The sequence below is a fragment of the Diachasmimorpha longicaudata genome, chromosome 9 (genome assembly GCF_034640455.1).
Source record: "Diachasmimorpha longicaudata isolate KC_UGA_2023 chromosome 9, iyDiaLong2, whole genome shotgun sequence".
Lineage (NCBI taxonomy): Eukaryota > Metazoa > Arthropoda > Insecta > Hymenoptera > Braconidae > Diachasmimorpha > Diachasmimorpha longicaudata.
This window is the reverse complement of record NC_087233.1, coordinates 5,747,728-5,765,509: the sequence shown is the minus strand read 5'-3', so window position 1 is coordinate 5,765,509 and position 17,782 is coordinate 5,747,728. Positions and strand designations below refer to the sequence as shown.

Here is a 17,782-nt window from a genome sequence, read left to right as displayed (position 1 = left end):
AGACAATTACAAATGGAAAACATCTTTATTTACGGCAAACAATATTTTTATAATGATAATGGGTTGTGATTCTTGCAGTACAATAGTCGAACTTTGGAAGCTTATTTTGCATTTGCAAAAACAAAGGGAATACAATTCTTCATTTATAAATAATTGTCTTGCATTATCCTGAAGAGAGATTGCAAATGAATTTTTATCATTTTTATACGAAAATAAAATTCTCGCAACTTTGCCTAATTCATACAATGAGTGTTGAACTATTGCCGGTTCTTTTCGCAAATTGCGTTTTCAATTTGTACATGATGAATGACAGCTCTTATTTCTATGGTTTACGTCTACGTGTCACTTTTCCACAATTTTATCGTTTTATCATTTTCTAATGCCGCCGATGCAATTATATTATCCGTTGGATGACACGTCGTACAGAGAACAACGTCTGGAATAAATTATCGTATTCGATTATTTGTTTTATCAAAGTTAAATGGGGGTTTCCTGAATTTACCTGTGTGTCCCTGAAGTTTCTGTACAATATCCTTTGTTTGCAAATTCCAGATGTAAACCATATTGTCCTCTGAGCCAGAAACAATCCACTGAAAGGAAAAAATGAATTCATCTTCATGAACTGCATGCACAGGGAAGTAGAGAGAAGCTCAAGCACATTTTGTTGATCAAATGAATAACTTACTTTGCCTCCGGTCACAGAGAAATTCGCAAATATACAGTATTTTTCATTACGATGACCAGTGTAGGTTTTCAGACATTTTCCTTTGCTGTAATCCCAGAGCTTAAGTGTATTGTCTAATGTCGCTGCCAGAATGTATTTTCCATTCGGTGAAAATTTCACAAAAGATACAGGAGGATTATCATCATCGATCAACGTCTTCAGACACTGTCCAGATGCGGTATCCCATATTCGACTGGAATTTAACAACAAGAACACTACGTTTCATTGATATCAATTTCCAACAATTTATACGAAATAAAAATCAATGTAAGACAGACCATAAACCGTCGTAACTGCTGGACACGATTAGTGAGCCATCTCTGTTGAAGTGAACAGCGCTCACTGGATCTGAATGAGCTGGCAATGTTTTCAAACACTTCCCTGTTCTTACATCCCAGATCCTGACACTTTCATCGAACTGAAAAGGTGCATGAAATGATAATCTGCATGATAATGGTCAACCTTGAGTAAAAACTTACAGATCCAGAAACGATGAGGTTCGATTGTGGATTAAAATTACAGCAAAATACGTAATTACTGTGACCTTTTAGGGTCTTCAAACACTTTCCCTGCAAAACACAACATAATTATAACCCGTGCAAAAATGGAGTTCATGTGCAAATACATCTTCAGGTACTTACAGAGCTGAGTTCCCAAATTTTAAGTGTTTTGTCATCGGATGCTGAAACGAGCAGCCTGCTATCACTGGACCACGCTACGTCCGATATACCCAACTTATGTCCGGATATTGTTTTCTCAAACTTCCCATCGTAAGACCCCCATATTTTTATAAGTTTATCAGCAGCTGCACAATTACCAAATAAATAGTAATGAACACGCAGTAAATATACAAAGTGGCTGTACAGACATGCAACAAAGAACGTAAATGGCCACTGTTACATCGCCATCCCCAGAAACATGAGCTGGCACTTACATGAGCTGGCCAACCATTCACCATTGGGGCTGAACTTAACAGACGATACAGCTTTCGTGTGTCCGGCAAGTGTGTATTTCAGAGTGTAATTCGGTTTCTACAATATGTCAACCCAAAATTATTGTCTACAAACATGTGCTTCTCATGGACAAAAAATATGTATCAAAAATAATGCGATACCAGAGTTGAACTTGCTTTTGAACCACTTGTAGGAGTGGACGATGTGTTATTAACAGAGGTCTGGTGACCTGGTGATAAGCCGAGAGGTACCATTTCGTTTAAATCAATCAAATGCGTTTTACATGAGTGAAGAAAACACAAGGCGGGTCAATTTAAGTTTTTAGGTTATGAGGCGATTGTTGGAGTCAACCTGGGTGTCTTGTATTTTCCCTCAATTCAGCAACAATTTTCCTCTTAATTTGTTATTCCAATAAGCCGTGCTGTTTACTTGTCTTCGGAAAATTCGCTTGGTTCAGAGGCAACTGGATAATTTGATGAATTGAAGTGACATTTGTAATGTGGATGGCGTCCGGGAGAAAACGCGCTATGCACTAAACCCACTCCAATGGCCAATGGGCACAACAAGTATTAAAAAAATGCGGTTAGTTCAAGTTCATGACTCTGGGCAACGCTACTCCCGAGGCACCGACCTGGGGATTGTTTGGCTGCCACCAGCAGCATCGTAGGACCTCATCCCAGAAGAGGGAGGGCGCCACATGCAAATCCTGGGCCGAAGAGGATCTTCAGTCAATCTTCTTTGATATACCCTATCAGCATGAGGGTTCAGTATGTGGCACACAGAGTTCACCACCTCCAGTATTTATTCTAAAGTAAACGAAAAACTACCAAACATTTTAAGCCCCCTACAAACACGTCCAAACCCAGTACAAATAACAGAATTAATTAATTTTGCGGAAAGTAATCACCTGTTGGCTATCCACATACCAATCAATTCAATGTGTGTGTGTATTTGCTCGTGATGTGTTCATAAGAGCTCCTCAGCTCTCTTTACGTGCGGGATATTTAAAAAAACTCACATGACAAAGATGATTCTCTGTGTTCGTCCATCAATAACACACAACTCGAATCCTTACCATAAATTTCCAGTGAAGATAATCCTTGAAAGCATTTGTTTAAAGTGAAAGTTCATCGAGTTCCCCAAGCCCTATAATAATATTTCAAATGGAAACAAGTGTCAATTAAAATAGTCCTCTACACAATCAGGAAAGTATGAACATTTTCCTGTTTAAGGATCACTCCATTGACATAACAAACAATAATTTATGTTTCAATATTCATCGACATTGAAATGATACATTCAACGAATTTAGGAGTACCATCGTTATCGCAACCCCCGTTATCAAAACAACCTACTGGTAAATCATGAAACCGCCCACTGACGTAAATTTGTTAAAATTAATTAATGGATCACGATTCGATGGGAATGTGCCAGCGGTGGGAGAGAGAAATAAAATGGACCTGACAACATTCCACATGACGGTGCCTTCTTAGAATTGTAGTGAAGATTTCCCATAAATGTTGATCCATTTACTGCAGCAGGGACAGGTATACAAAAGGATGAAATCCAGGCCCACCAGCAATGTTCATGGACCTACCTGCCGACCAACACACGTAAAGTTTCCTTGAAAAGCCCAAAAGCTCTGGGAGAAATACAATGCAGATAATGCTCACTGCAACGGAGGTTTTCTAATACCTATCAAAAGGTAAAAAAAAAGGTGGAAGTACCGTTTGGAGTGGGGGCATTCCTCACCACTACAAGCACAGGTACGAAGCCCCACACCGTGTGCCACCATTGTCGCCGCCGCCGCTGTCGCTGCCGTGAAGCGTTCTCCAGGGAACAGTTCCGCAGTTTTGCTGTGTATGTACAAGCGGTGCAGGTGTACACCTACGTAAAATAAAACGTCGTATACCGAGGATTGGATGAAAATATGTGCTCCAAAAAATTTTCGTGAATGAAAGTGAAATGTAAAATAATGTTTTCATGTGCCTGAGGGATTATTTCTTCCTTATTTTGAGAAGAAAAAAATATATTGTTCGAACAATTGACGTGTAAACCAGCCGAGAAATGCGGCTTCTCTACCCTGTCGCAGGTGAGTAACATCACAAATCTCTTGTTGAAATGTATAGTCTCTGCCACTGCGTAATCGTGGGAAATCTCAGTGTACACAACACGCGTTCCACTCTGGATCATTGATCTATTTTTTAACGTGATAAAATTCATCAGATCTCTCTTTATTAAATTATCAACGAATTTTTCACGATAACCACTTGATAACATCAATATTTCAAAACATAATAATAACCATCATCATTCAAGTAGAATGATTCACTGTACAGTTGGAATATCTTGCTTTTCCAAAGTTTACGGTAGACGATGCGTGACAGGTGAAACGTTGGGTGGAACGCTCACAGCGAGCGTCTTCCTGAGACCACCTGATTGTCTGCATGGGTTGCATTTTTCCGAATGGCACAATGGGCAATTGGCATCGGCAATTTCCTCATTTTTTATTTCTCATTCTCAGCAAAATCCAGCGCAATCCTGGCCCACTGATGGATCGATCAATTTGTCGATCGTTGTATCGATTCACGTATATTCGTGATGCCCCTCGAATTTACCCAAAATTACACATCGCACACAATCGCATTGGATATCCCCTGCATTATTCCAACACAGTGAATAGCATACACCGAACGATGCGTATCGTCGAGAACACGTCATCCTCATTTCCCCTTCTATATCTGCACCTGTAACTAATTTTCTTTTCATTTCAATTCGTCTGGCTGAAGGAAAAAAGGACTTATTCACCTGAACGATGTCAAATTCTCAAAGCCAACGAAGTTATTTAAATATTTCCACTTGTCCCAGCTCAGTTGTATATTAATATATTTTGTAGAGTATAGAATAGACTAGAATACGTTGCACAAGGGGCCGAACAAAAAACTGCATCGCGACTTGAATATTTTTTTTTCCTGACTCATACATACCACCAGAATTTAAAAATAATATCTTTCAATGTTTATCAGCTTTACGTGACCAAGATATTTTTTATATTTTGAATATCACACGAGTTTCTGCATTTTTACTTTATTTCGTATTTATTTTGCGTTATTATTGGTATTGATAATTAGTATTGTATTTCGTTGGACAGTAAATTATTGATGATAATTAATTTCTATGTTAGTTAGTCAATATGTAGTTGTTTTTATACAACAGAACATACGATAATTCTTGTTTCATACGGAAATCCTACAGTTCGGGCGAATATCGCTCCAATTAACTGTAATGAACTGTAACATCACGTTCGTTAGCTCCAAACTAATTAGTCGAATCATCGAACCTCGATAAATAGTCGATAGAACGTTAATACAATTAAATAAATGTGTATGGATGGATGAATATTTTAATATGTTTCTGTTCATTTTTATGTCTGTTCAACCGATCAATTGCACTATCGTGTTAATGGCCTGTCTCTTGGAAGATTGGCCTTCAGGTTGGTCTTAATTATTGATGCACCTAATGGCTCTTTCTGATACAGAGAAAATTATGCTACCGTTGAATGATTCAGCAGGAATTTCTCGAACCGCAGATGACTCAGAAGTTATGGGAATATGCGCCCATGAGAAAAACAAAATTTTAATAATAGTACAATAGTTTCGGGGCTTTAACATTCTGCAAAATTATTACCACCGATTTTCGTGACGAAGGGAATACCTTCAATCGCATTAGAAGCCCTAGACAATTGTATGGATTTTTCTATGTTGACTTTGATGATTAAACTGTAGCTGAGGATTTTTCACAATTCATTTCGATGAGAAACATTCACTCCATAATAACAATATGATAATACATGTAACGTAACGAGAAAATTATAATTTTCAGTTCTGAGCTGAAAGACATAATTAAGAATAAGCTTTCACTAGGATAGTTTCTAGTACAACAAATGGCCTTGAATATGAGACAAACGATATATTGAACAATGTATTGAGCGAAATTTTATTTATAAAATATGGCGTTGCTGAGAATTGCAAATAAAAAATATATCAAATGGGTAAACTCATGGACATGTTCGTCGTTAACGGAAATTGTTTCATAGTTATGATGTGGTGCGTGTGAAATGAATCCAGTAGACTTTTTCATTTTAGACTAGTAAAATGTATGGGAAGTAAAAGTTTAGCAGAATGCTCGAGGAATATCGTGTTACATAAAAAAGGAATGGTGGCTTCAGCATGAAGAGAAACTAATCATTAATGAAACTTTTGAGTTGATTACTTTATAAACCACTCAGATAAATTGTTAATGTGCTGTTATGTAGATACAGTCTCTAATTTTACTGGATATTACATCTCAAATCTTCATCAATATGCAATAAATATAAATCTAATATAAATAAGTATAAATCCAATATAAATAAATATAAATCCTCCAATAAATCGTAGAGTGCAATTCTCATCCCATTCTGGAAAATCAATCAACAATGAACGGTTCTGTAAAATAATGAATTTCACAATAAATCAGGAGGAATTTTTTATATAAATGTTTACACAATAGATGCGAAATACTTTCTCATATTGCACGTGTGCGTAGCATATATCCGTCCGCCGGATATGTCGTATCTTAAATCGATGAGAAATTACAATGCCATACGATTGTGAATCAAACGGATGGATTTATCGCAAAAAATAATTTTCAATGTTTATAAAATCTTGCATATTTTTTCCTTCTTATTTCTTCAGCCGTAACACAAAGGGATTTCGATGCCTGGCAAGGCGTGGCGAGGGTCTGAATACTGCGCGTTTATTTCAATGTATATAGTACATGGTATTTTCAGCATAGATGTTGAGTCACGTTATTTACTCCTCTTAATTTTGTACTACACCTAGTGTACTCTCCCATTCACCCACCCATTATTTTGTAACGGATACAGAGCCGGAGAAAGGAGTCAAGGAACTCTGATGAATTCATTTGAGAATCTCTTGCTATTTGAAGGGGGTATGCCCTCATTTTTATGCAATTGCCATTGCCAATTGAAATAAATACAACTGGTTCGTCGAATACTTGAAAGAGTAACAGTAGAATCCACTCTATGTATACCTACAGGTCTAGGTATACGACCTGACACTAGCTCTGGGCTTAATTTTTCATACAATATTTTCTTGCAAATCCGAGTTCCAACAATTTTCAAGTTTCTGACATTTCCAATAGTTATTTGTTTACTGATGTACTTAAAGACATTTTTTGTTTATCATTCTGGGCACGTACGTTGATAGCCTTGCAACAAGTAGTGAATCGTGTAAAAGAAAAAAGTGAAAGAGTAACGTAACTCAAGATCACGGTCAATAAATGTTTATTGTCTTCCTGGTAATTGATTTGTCATATCATGCATTAGGAAAGAATTCAATGTGCCTCATCTTCTTGTTGCACAAAGTCATGGCCAAACGAACATTAAAAAACTATTTTTTTCACTATTTCCTTTAATTTTTATCTATCATTGAAGAAGGGCCTCTTTTTCGTTTTTTAAGTCCCCCATATTTTTTATAAAATGAATTTCTAATCGAAGGGGGCAATGTTCACTTACCTCAAATGAATTTTCTCCTGTCCTGTATAGTTTACCAAAGAATTTACGTATTCATCAAGTTGATTCATAACTAATTCGAACATAACCTCCAAATACTGAAATTATTTTCGCCTCCGGTCCAAACGATTATTTTTATTCCACAGTTGCGCTGTGCTGTCTAGTCCTAGACACACAGCAACTACCCCAGACGTTGATACATGCAATAAAGGAAGAGCAACCACGTGAAGCATACTTCAATGGTACAGCATCACTGAGGCTAGCATCAACTGTCTCAGTTCATCGCCACAGTGGTTTGAGCTTCAGAACCTGCGATGGCGGAAGATTATTCCTTCAGCGGTACAATGACGATGAAATAAGTCTTGACGTCACACCGGATGGACTGATATTCACGGCTATAATTGAGAAACAAAAGTACCAAGCTAAACTCAGTGCTAGATTGCTCAATAACGTATGGCACAATGTCAATCTATTCTTCAGACTGGGTAATCTCACTCTTAGTACAGCTGGACACACACAAGTGATTAATCTCTTTATTATTATTTTTTCGTTTATTTCAATGTGAGATGGGATTGACAATTGAGCTTATTATTAATTTTGCAGATTGTTGCTAATGCTACATATAATTCAGCAATTCTCATGCTCTCAGACTACAATGTTAATGCCTCACTGATAGTCGGTGAGGGGTTCAAAGGATGCATTCTCCAGGGACCTGGAATTCTGTTCAACAATACGGTCAATTACGGGGCTGTACTCGGTACATGTCCTTCCGATCCTAAAGGATGTAAGTTCTAATTGTCGTATCCAGACGAACATTCAATATCGTGTGTACAACACTGATGTTTCCATTTTCATTCTCCACATATTCTATTACCAATTGCAAAGAGTGTAGAGTTGTTATTAGCTAGAAAAAATTGAAAATATTGCGTATAACATAGTGTGCATGGAATTTTGTTTTTTTTTTTCTTCTTTTCACCGAAAATCTTCTAGGTGGTCCCAATAGCGTTGCCGGTAGTCTCACTGCAGCAAGACCAGAAATGGATTATTGTCATAACGAGCCGTGCATGATGCATGGAAAATGTATATCACGACAGGATCGTTACGAGTGCCAGTGTTACCCCGGATATTCTGGCAAAAACTGTCAACTTGACAATGGTAGATTTGCCTTTACTGATTAGATATACTTACACAGATATAAAAATTTTGTTCACGGTTGAAATGCACTGGCTTTCATTAGCACTCGCTTCAAATACCAGCAGTATAAATTGTCTTTTTTCTTTCTAATTAAAAATCACTCGTTAATCACTGTACCGCAGGTTCTCCGTGTAAAATAAATCCCTGTAAAAATTCGGCAACATGCAGAGAAGATGAAAATGGAGATTTCACGTGCAGTTGCCCACCTGGTTGGACTGGACACCTGTGTGACTTACAATTGGGTGGTCGATTTTGTAAAGAGAATCCGTGTAAAAATAAGGGAACGTGTTCAGTTGTGAGCGATACCGAATACAAATGCGATTGTCCACCAGGATGGACTGGAAAAACGTGTGAAATTGACGTAAACGAGTGTGCCTCGAATCCCTGTGAGAATGGAGGAATTTGCACTGATGGAGTGGCTAATTATACGTGCAGATGTGACAGCACAGGGTGAATAGAAATTTTCATTATCCATCGTGATATCTAACCATAAATCTCAATAAAAATATTCTGATTTTACTATTATGATCAACAGATATGAAGGAAAGAATTGCGAGGTGAACATCGACGAATGTTTAAACAACAATCCTTGCTTGAATAAAGGAAAATGTTTTGACAACTATGGTGGATACATCTGTCACTGCCCCGACGGTTTTGAGGGCCTAAATTGTGAATTGAATCTGAATGAGTGTCTATCCTCTCCATGCAGAAATGGGGGTACATGTGTAGATGATGTAGGTACATATCACTGCAGTTGTCCGCCTGGATATGCTGGCCATCACTGTGAAGCAAGTCGTCGTAGTTTATGTGAAAATGCAGAATGTCCAGTAAACAGTATCTGCTTGGATATTAAAGGAGAGGCACAGTGTGTTTGCAAGCCCGGCTTCATGGGGAATCCCCCAAATTGTAGTATCAATTACTGTGCCAGTAATCCTTGTGTCAATGGAGGAACATGTACCAGCGATGACGAGGGATACAATTGCACTTGTACACCCGAATGGAAAGGTAATTAAACGTATTAATTATATATTATGATATATCGATTGAATAATCATTTGTGCATGCCTGGGTGTCCATGTGAATGTGAGGTCATGTGTTTGTCGTTTCTCATTTATCACAAAATCACAGGATCATCATGTCATATACCTGTTTCTGACTGGTGCTCAGTGTGCTACAACGGTGGCACATGTATTGAAACAATTCATGGCACAATGTGCCAGTGTCCAAGATTTTGGACTGGTCCCCAGTGCAAGGAGTCAGTGACATGTCGTGATTTACCATGTAGACAAGCAACCTCCTGTCATGATTACGTAAGTATTGTTGCATGTTGCTTTTGTGTCACTGTGGTGTTTTACGTGTCATATAATTATTGTCTGTAATTAGCCGGGAGGTTATTATTGTAATTGTGAGGCCGGTTGGACGGGGCCTGAATGTGCCATTGATATCGACGAATGCTCCAGTGATCCTTGCCGCAACGGGGGAATTTGCATTGATCAGACCAACACATATTGGTGCCAATGTCTTCCCGGTTATACTGGTAATTGAAAATAACTAATTAAGCATGATCACTTTCACTGTTCATTGTCTCTGTCTCTGAGTGGATGAGTTGTTATTTATCTTGTCGTTTTGTTGCTTTCATAAATGTCTGGAAATATTCAGTACACATTTTTTAATTTTTCTTTTGTTGTCTGAATGAAACAGGTAAAAATTGTCAGGTCAACGTCGACGAGTGCCTCTCTCAGCCCTGCTTGAATGGTGGAATATGCATTGATGGTAATAATGGTTATACATGTAACTGCACTCAGGACTATATGGGCGATCACTGCGAACGAGAGTACGATGCTTGTGCTGTTAATCCTTGTGATAACAACGGTACCTGTACCCTCTTGCCTCGTTTGAAAAGGGAATTTGTCTGCGAATGTCCACCTGGATTCGAGGGAAAAATGTGCGAGATCAATATTGATGATTGTATAGGAGTAATTTGCCCCGGTGATAACAAAGTTTGCGTCGATGGAATCGGGGGATCAGAGTGCAAGTGCAAAGATGGTTATAGAGAGCCCAATTGCACCTTAATCATCGACCACTGTGTCAGTAAACCCTGTAAAAATGGCAGCTGTATTGACCTGGGTGATGAGGGCTATCGGTGCGAATGTATGCCAGGATTCACTGGTATCGATTGTGGTAGTGATGTTAATGAGTGTGAAGTACTGGGGAATGCATCGTGCAATAATGGAATCTGCGTTAACACTCGGGGAAGTTACAATTGCTATTGCAGACCTGGATTTTCCGGTGATCACTGTGATGTTGATATTAATGAATGTCTCTGTGGTCCCTGCAAGAATAATGCCACTTGTGTTGACAAAATAAATGCATTTGAGTGCATATGCCCGCCGGGATACGGTGGAAAGACTTGTCATGTTGATGTCAATGAATGTGAGAGTAATCCTTGCAAAAATAATGCACAATGCATTGATCAAATAGCTGCGTATAGCTGTATATGCACTCCTGGATTTACTGGACACAATTGCGAGACAAATATCGACGACTGTTATTCCCAACCATGTCTCAATCATGGAAAATGTATAGATGGAATTAACAATTACACATGTGATTGTATGGACACCGGCTTCCAGGGAAATCATTGTGAAATTAATATCGATGAGTGCCTGTCCAATCCGTGTGTTAATGAGGGGGTTTGTGTTGATGATATTAAAACGTACAAGTGTCGATGTTATCCAGGGTATACTGGACATAACTGTGAAATTGATATCAATGAGTGCGAGAGCTCACCATGTCAGTACAATGGCACTTGTTTGGAACGATCGAATAAAGAATTGTATAAGAGTAATGCTAAAACACTACCGGCTATATTTACTCAAGAATTCAGTTATGCTAATGCAAGTGGATACGAGTGTCTCTGTGTTCAAGGATTGATTGGTAAAAATTGTGAAAAAAATATAAACGAGTGCGAGAGCAATCCATGTTTAGCTGGTACATGCAAAGACAGAATTGGTGGGTATACTTGTGAGTGCGATGAAGGATTTGAGGGAGATCATTGTCAACATGATATTGACGAGTGCATGAAATATCAACCGTGCGTTCATGGAAATTGTATAGATGGTCGAGCTGATTACTTTTGCAATTGTCAGCCAGAATATGGTGGCAAAAATTGTTCAGTAAAGCTCATTGGGTGTCGGGAGAATGCCTGTCAAAATGGGGGAACATGTTGGCCTTATTTGTTGAATGATACTGAGCACAGATTCAATTGCACATGTCCAAATGGCTTTTATGGTGATACTTGTCATCATGTTACAACGATGTCATTGAGCGGAAGCTCATACGTTATGGTAAATACCACTAGAGAGGAAGGTTACGATATACAGTTTAGATTCAGAACAACATTACCAAGTGGATTACTTGCCATGGGCAAAGGCACAACATTTTATATTCTTGAATTAGTGAATGGTAAACTGAATTTACATTCGAGTATACTCAACAAATGGGAAGGTGTTTTCATTGGCAGTGGATTAAATGATGCCAAATGGCAGCGAATTTTTGTTGCCATTAATGCAACGCATTTAGTACTATCAGCAAACGATGAACAGACCATTTATCCAATTAATCTCAATGAGAGCCCATCAGTTTCACCTACAACATTTCCAACTACTTACGTAGGTGGCACAATAAGGTATCTTCAAAAATTAACTCATGGACCCCATCTCTTTGTCGGTTGTGTGGAAGATGTTGTCATTAATGGCGAATGGATTTATTCCGGAATGGAATCGGATTCTGTTTTGATGGACCATATTGAATCATCCTGCCCAAGGGAAGAGCAGTGCTTACCAAATCCATGCAAAGCTGGAGGTCACTGTACAGACAGATGGCGTGATTTCTTCTGCCAATGCCAACGCCCATATCTCGGTCATACATGTCAATATAATATGACAGCTGCTACATTTGGTTATGAAAATATAACCAATGGTTATGTCACAGTTAAAGTATCTGATACTGCTCGACGAGCAGTGAGAACAATTCTCGACATTTCCATGTTCATTAAGACTCGACAACAACGTGGCGATATTTTCTATCTCGGATCAGAACCAAGTTCACCGTCCTCACTGCCACAGGACAATACTTACATAGCTGCACAACTGGAAGCCGGACAGCTCGTTGTTAGGATGCAATTCAATGAAACCGAAGCATATACTGTTGGTGGTGTTAAACTTAATGATGGCAACAACCACTTAATTCAGGTTATCAGAAATATGACACTTGTTCAAGTGAAAATTAATGGCAGTGAATATTTTCGTAAGACCATTGGCACAACCGGACCCCTCAATATCACTGTTTTATATCTTGGAGGGCTTCCTCAAACATCTAGATACATTAGACAAGTTGACACTAGACAGACGTCCACAATGTCTGATATTCAGTCAGCGATACCCCAAGTTAATTTTAAAGGAATTATTCAGGATGTGCAGATATCAAATGGCGTTGAAATCATGGTCGTTGAATTTTATCCCCTCAAAGCTAAAGATATTCCCAAACCCATACAATTTGGAAATGTTTCATTCGATCATGATAAAGTACTTGCTGGCATAATTTCTGATAACGTGTGCGAGAGTAATCCATGTTTTCACAACGGTACATGTCAGGTAACGTGGAATGACTTTTTGTGTCAATGCCCAAGAGGTTATACCGGAAAAACTTGCCAAGAAATGGAATTCTGTCAATTGCAAGACTGTCCCACTGGCTCTAAATGTCAAAATTTGGATGATGGATATGAGTGCATTGCTAATGCAACATTCAATGGCAATAATACGTTGTTTACTTATATCTATGAAAATCACACGCCGATGAAAAATAGTAGCGATACATCAAAAGTGACGATTGAAACTATTGAAATAACTTACAGATCCAACTCGGGGGGTACTATGATGCACATATCTCCATTTTATTACGACGATAATAATAAACATTCACGAAATACCGATCAACATTTCACTGTCTCTGTTTATAAGGACAGTATCACCGTTGCGTGGAAGCTCACTGTCCATAATCAAGACAGCTTGACATTTTCTAAGGAGAACCCCGATGGCAATTGGACGTCAATTATCATACGACTCCACAGTAATTCAATAATATGTGGATTTAAAAACAGTATTGAAGAGACACCTACTCAAACAAGCTCGAGATTCAGTTTTTCCGAGTGGTATGAATTGTTATCCTCTGGCACTGTTACACTGGGTGGTGTGTCTGATAATTATTGGAATATTAATAGCTACATAATGGACAATAACTCAGTATCTCTTGATGTAATGGAGAGACAAGTGGCATTGACAACTTCATCGCCAATGCAGGAAATGATTTTCAACGAGCCCTTCAAGGGCTGCCTCGGTGAAGTACGAATAGGTAGCATGCTCCTCCACTACTTTGCTTTCGATCAAGTATATGGCAGTGCAAACTTCACACCAGGTGAGTATCTTTCGTTACAAGTTGATGAAAATAATTCGATGACAGGGATTGAGGATAATAACAGTAAGGAGAATATTGGTTGTCGATTGTGCTTCGAGTATGATTGTCAGAATGATGGACATTGCTTGGACGAATACAACAGTTATGTTTGCCAGTGTCCAGCAGGGTATGCTCAAGACAATTGCTCAGAGGATATTGACGAATGTCTCCTCAATGATTGTGAAAATAATTCAACGTGTGTCGATGGAATAGCCAACTACACTTGTATTTGTAATAAAGGTTGGCAGGGCTCACGTTGTGATAAAGATATCAACGAATGTGTGATAAATAGTCCATGTCAGCATGGTGGTGTTTGTGTCAATCTACCTGGTTCATTCAGATGTGAGTGTCCAGATCAATTTACTGGGGATTCGTGTCAAGATTTCAGGCTGATTACGTGTGAAAATCATCCCTGCAAAAATGGCTCGAGCTGTTCGGATATTGTTAATAAAAAAACTGGGGATAATTTTACATGCACATGCATGCCAGGATATGAAGGCACTCTGTGTGAAGATCCTTATTGTGTTGTTAAAAAATGTCAAAATGGTGGCAGATGTGACTTTTTGTATCAAGCACCACAGTGCACTTGTCCTTTAGGCTTCACTGGGCATTATTGTGAGACAAATATTGATGATTGTGCTACTGATTCAGAGGGAAATGTTCCTTGCCAAAATTATGGCATGTGCATTGATGGAATAAACAGCTTCACGTGCAATTGCAGTGGAACTGGATATACCGGGGTGGATTGTACAATTGATGTAGACGAATGTGCGTCAAAAAGTACAGATTGTGGTTATGGAAAATGTGTGAATCGTCTTGGAAGATATGAGTGTGCTTGTAAGGCCGGATATTGTGGATCTGATTGTAAAACAGTTGATCCCTGCAATGACGATATTTGTAAGAATGGAGGCACTTGTCTGTGTGATGAAAATACGGGATACTTTTGTCAGTGTGCTGATGGATACATTGGACAGAATTGTACTGAGTCTGAACATTTATTGGGAAGTTCAGCATTCGATATTGCAGTTATTGTCGGGCCAATTGTCGGTATTTTGTTGCTCGTCGCTATCGGTTCTTTAACTGCATTTTTCATGATGGCCAGAAAAAAAAGGGCTACACGAGGAACCTATAGCCCTAGCGCACAAGAATTCAGCAATCCCAGGGTAGAGATGGATAACGTTATGAAGCCTCCACCTGAAGAGAGATTAATCTAAATTGTTCCTATCAATTCGACAATTCGATCCATATATCGGTTTATTGGATTTTTTAATATTTTAAATAATAGTAATTTATGAACATGTTTTATTCTTGTGCTCTCACATACAATATCTAGTCCTCATTGCATTATCACATGGAAGGACTTCTAAGCGAAATTTTAAGAGAACTTACAACGAAGAAATATCGCTAATTACTTATAATTGTAGAGAATGTATTTCGACGATGTGTGTCATGTATTGACTTCACGAATGACTGGCCAAGGATTTTTTTGTAAAGGGGAAAAAAAGAAAGAAGTGTACTTAATAATCTTAACAGAAAGTGTCCTTAATAATTTTAAACAATTTCCGTCCATCATAGTGCCCGATATATGTTATAAATTTTCATTGATTTAATTTTGTGAAAACCAGTTGTCGTTTTCTCTCATTACCAAATGCATAATAACTCTTGAAGATATTTCTGAAGTACATTTTAATGGTAACTCAGCAGTTAGATTTTTATAATCGCAACTTATTCAATTTGTAAATATTACATTACTAATATTTAAAAAGACTACTTTTCATAAAATATGTATTTACCTAGATTTTTATAAATAAAATCATTCTGATACTCTATGTCGGTAGTGAATTGCCGTCACGACCAAAGTAATTGAGCAAAAAAATTGAGGGATATTTCGTAAATTCATTAATGTCTATGTAGATACTCACAAAGAGTAATAATTGATTTTTTATTTTTTTTTCTTTGTTTTTAACTCAATGAGTATGGCAATCAACAAAATAAACAAATGTACATATTTATAAATATATATATATTGCTAGACTGAGGTGGCAAAATGGGAAACCATACAAATATCAGAGTTGAAGTGTTCAATAATTTTTTATTTGTATCGTAGATCGATTAGGAAAATATAAAAGCTCTCAATGATTAAATGTACAAAAAAATAAAATAAACATTTTTAAAATCACTTTATTTTATTATTTTCTTACCATTCGAATAATAATAACAATATCAATAAATAATAATATCAATACGAACTATAATTCAAATCATGATACTTCTATTTCTATTTTTCACCCGATGGAGACGCCTTCACAGCGTCCAGCAGAATAATGTACAATATTCTAATGATCAAAGTGTTATACTACATATCACACTTTCTTGCCATTAATTTTAATTAATTTATCGCGTGATAACTTGTCGAAGAATAGTAGTCCTGCTGCTCGTTCAACGCTTTCTGGGGGAACCTGTTAAAAAATTATACCATTTTACGTACTCTATTCTAATAATAACAAATAATGTTAATAACATGAAGTATATGCTCACTTGGAAGCTCGTTAAGGGTGTACTATCATCAATTACTGCATTCGGCATAACATAAGCTTCCATTTCAAACTTTGAATCACTCGTTTGTCCAACTATGACTTTGTAGAAGTGAGTGGGTACTGCTACGTGATTAACACCAATAACCTGGTACTTTACATACTTTTTACCATCCACTTCTTTTCTGAAATAAAAATTGAATATATTAACTTTGTATTTTGCTCAAATGTTAATTAAATGTCATGATTTATTTTTGAAAGGGTAAATTCACACCTTGGCAGATAGAGGGGACCTGTGCAAACGTACACATCAGTGTACACTTTCGTCAATTTTCTCACGTGCTTTTCTAATCTATTCCACGAATCCCTGTTAAATCCAACACCCACTTGTGGTGCCATATTGGATAAAAAGAAAGTCTGCTCCATATGGCTCTGGCAGAGTTTATGATTCCCAGCGGCTGCCAGGTGTCCACGATCGAAACCACTACCTTTGTAATCACTATTCAACGACCTGAAAAGACCAGAAGATTAACTTATGCTCGTATTATGCATATTTTTCCTCATGAAAATAAAATAAAAATACCTGAAGTATGGATGAATACTTTCATCAAGTTTAAATTCACATTTTGACCTGTCAACCTTCTTCTCAGAGTACAAATTGTCACGAGTCAGATGTTCAAAGACCCAATTAGCTATTTTATTTCTTCTGTCGTATGACAAAACATAATCATCGAATGATCTTATAGTATCAAAGCCTGGAAATCCATGTTTCATAATCTACATGTAGTGAAGAAAAAAAAAAGTAAAATTAAATCCATTACAGAAAGGTGGGTGTAAATATTATATTTGTGTAGCTTTTATACTTGTGAAACTCTTGAAGTTGCTGGTGTAAGTTTGTTGCCCATGTCAACTTGATTGTCAGTTGGAACAACGGGTGTTGCTGCCGAAACAGTGCCAAAAATTGGCAAACCGGGCATTCGTTTGAAGTTAAAAAATCTGTGCTCATTGTTTTTTTCATCTTTCAGTTGTTGACAACGTTCATAATACTGACCCGCATACCAACTAGTCAAACTAGTGCCAACAACAACTGACGCTTTTAGTGCTAAACCAATTCTTTTAGTCATTATTCACTTGTATATATTTCCATTTACGTGACACGCGAAGGTAATTTTTTTTTAACTGGCAGTTTCTATCACCAAATGCAACACGTGTGCAATATACCCGCAAAATATCTCAACTCCCTTTCTAACCTGTCTCTCTCTCACTCCAAGAAATCAGTGGCATCTAG

At 37.6% G+C, this 17,782-nt stretch overlaps 3 protein-coding genes and 1 long non-coding RNA gene across 5 annotated transcripts; 1 reads left to right on the top strand and 3 right to left on the bottom strand.

Annotated features, from left to right (window-relative positions):
- Window positions 1–6: 6 nt before the first annotated feature.
- Window positions 7–3,264, bottom strand: LOC135166170 (protein will die slowly). The gene is made up of 9 exons (XM_064128236.1): window positions 3,138–3,264; window positions 1,839–2,823; window positions 1,659–1,755; window positions 1,366–1,529; window positions 1,204–1,293; window positions 1,003–1,142; window positions 686–917; window positions 503–590; window positions 7–436 (listed from the first exon to the last, which is right to left on the bottom strand). The coding sequence occupies exons 2-9, from the start codon at window positions 1,929–1,931 to the stop codon at window positions 336–338; spliced, it is 1,005 nt and encodes a 334-aa protein (XP_063984306.1). The 5' UTR covers window positions 1,932–2,823; window positions 3,138–3,264; the 3' UTR covers window positions 7–335.
- Window positions 3,265–3,386: 122 nt separating this feature from the next.
- Window positions 3,387–16,139, top strand: Crb (crumbs). Of its 2 annotated transcripts, XM_064128087.1 has the most exons (9): window positions 3,387–3,769; window positions 7,399–7,772; window positions 7,856–8,036; window positions 8,243–8,407; window positions 8,569–8,896; window positions 8,982–9,451; window positions 9,575–9,756; window positions 9,830–9,983; window positions 10,148–16,139. In XM_064128087.1, the coding sequence occupies exons 1-9, from the start codon at window positions 3,745–3,747 to the stop codon at window positions 15,172–15,174; spliced, it is 6,906 nt and encodes a 2,301-aa protein (XP_063984157.1). In that variant the 5' UTR covers window positions 3,387–3,744; the 3' UTR covers window positions 15,175–16,139. The 2 variants fall into 2 exon arrangements, with proteins under 2 accessions (XP_063984157.1, XP_063984158.1); XM_064128088.1 differs by lacking the exons at window positions 9,575–9,756; window positions 9,830–9,983.
- LOC135166215 (uncharacterized) lies at window positions 3,896–7,469 on the bottom strand. The gene is made up of 2 exons (XR_010299635.1): window positions 4,486–7,469; window positions 3,896–4,430 (listed from the first exon to the last, which is right to left on the bottom strand). It is a non-coding gene; the product is annotated as an uncharacterized LOC135166215 (long non-coding RNA).
- On the bottom strand, window positions 16,124–17,763 carry LOC135166171 (endonuclease G, mitochondrial). The gene is made up of 5 exons (XM_064128237.1): window positions 17,358–17,763; window positions 17,078–17,271; window positions 16,769–17,005; window positions 16,499–16,679; window positions 16,124–16,419 (listed from the first exon to the last, which is right to left on the bottom strand). The coding sequence occupies exons 1-5, from the start codon at window positions 17,616–17,618 to the stop codon at window positions 16,324–16,326; spliced, it is 969 nt and encodes a 322-aa protein (XP_063984307.1). The 5' UTR covers window positions 17,619–17,763; the 3' UTR covers window positions 16,124–16,323.
- Window positions 17,764–17,782: the final 19 nt, after the last annotated feature.

Coding starts and splice junctions, on each gene's coding strand:
- LOC135166170 (XM_064128236.1), bottom strand. CDS start 1,931: ATGGTACCTCTCGGCTTATCACCAGGTCACCAGACCTCTGTTAATAAC. Junction 1,294..1,365: donor AAATTTGGGAACTCAGCTCT/GTAAGTACCTGA, acceptor TGTGTTTTGCAG/GGAAAGTGTTTGAAGACCCT. Junction 1,143..1,203: donor ACCTCATCGTTTCTGGATCT/GTAAGTTTTTAC, acceptor GCACCTTTTCAG/TTCGATGAAAGTGTCAGGAT.
- Crb (XM_064128087.1), top strand. CDS start 3,745: ATGCGGCTTCTCTACCCTGTCGCAG. Junction 8,408..8,568: donor AAACTGTCAACTTGACAATG/GTAGATTTGCCT, acceptor ACTGTACCGCAG/GTTCTCCGTGTAAAATAAAT. Junction 9,984..10,147: donor ATGTCTTCCCGGTTATACTG/GTAATTGAAAAT, acceptor TGAATGAAACAG/GTAAAAATTGTCAGGTCAAC.
- LOC135166171 (XM_064128237.1), bottom strand. CDS start 17,618: ATGACTAAAAGAATTGGTTTAGCACTAAAAGCGTCAGTTGTTGTTGGC. Junction 17,272..17,357: donor CAACTTCAAGAGTTTCACAA/GTATAAAAGCTA, acceptor CACTACATGTAG/ATTATGAAACATGGATTTCC. Junction 16,680..16,768: donor GGTCCCCTCTATCTGCCAAG/GTGTGAATTTAC, acceptor TTTTTATTTCAG/AAAAGAAGTGGATGGTAAAA.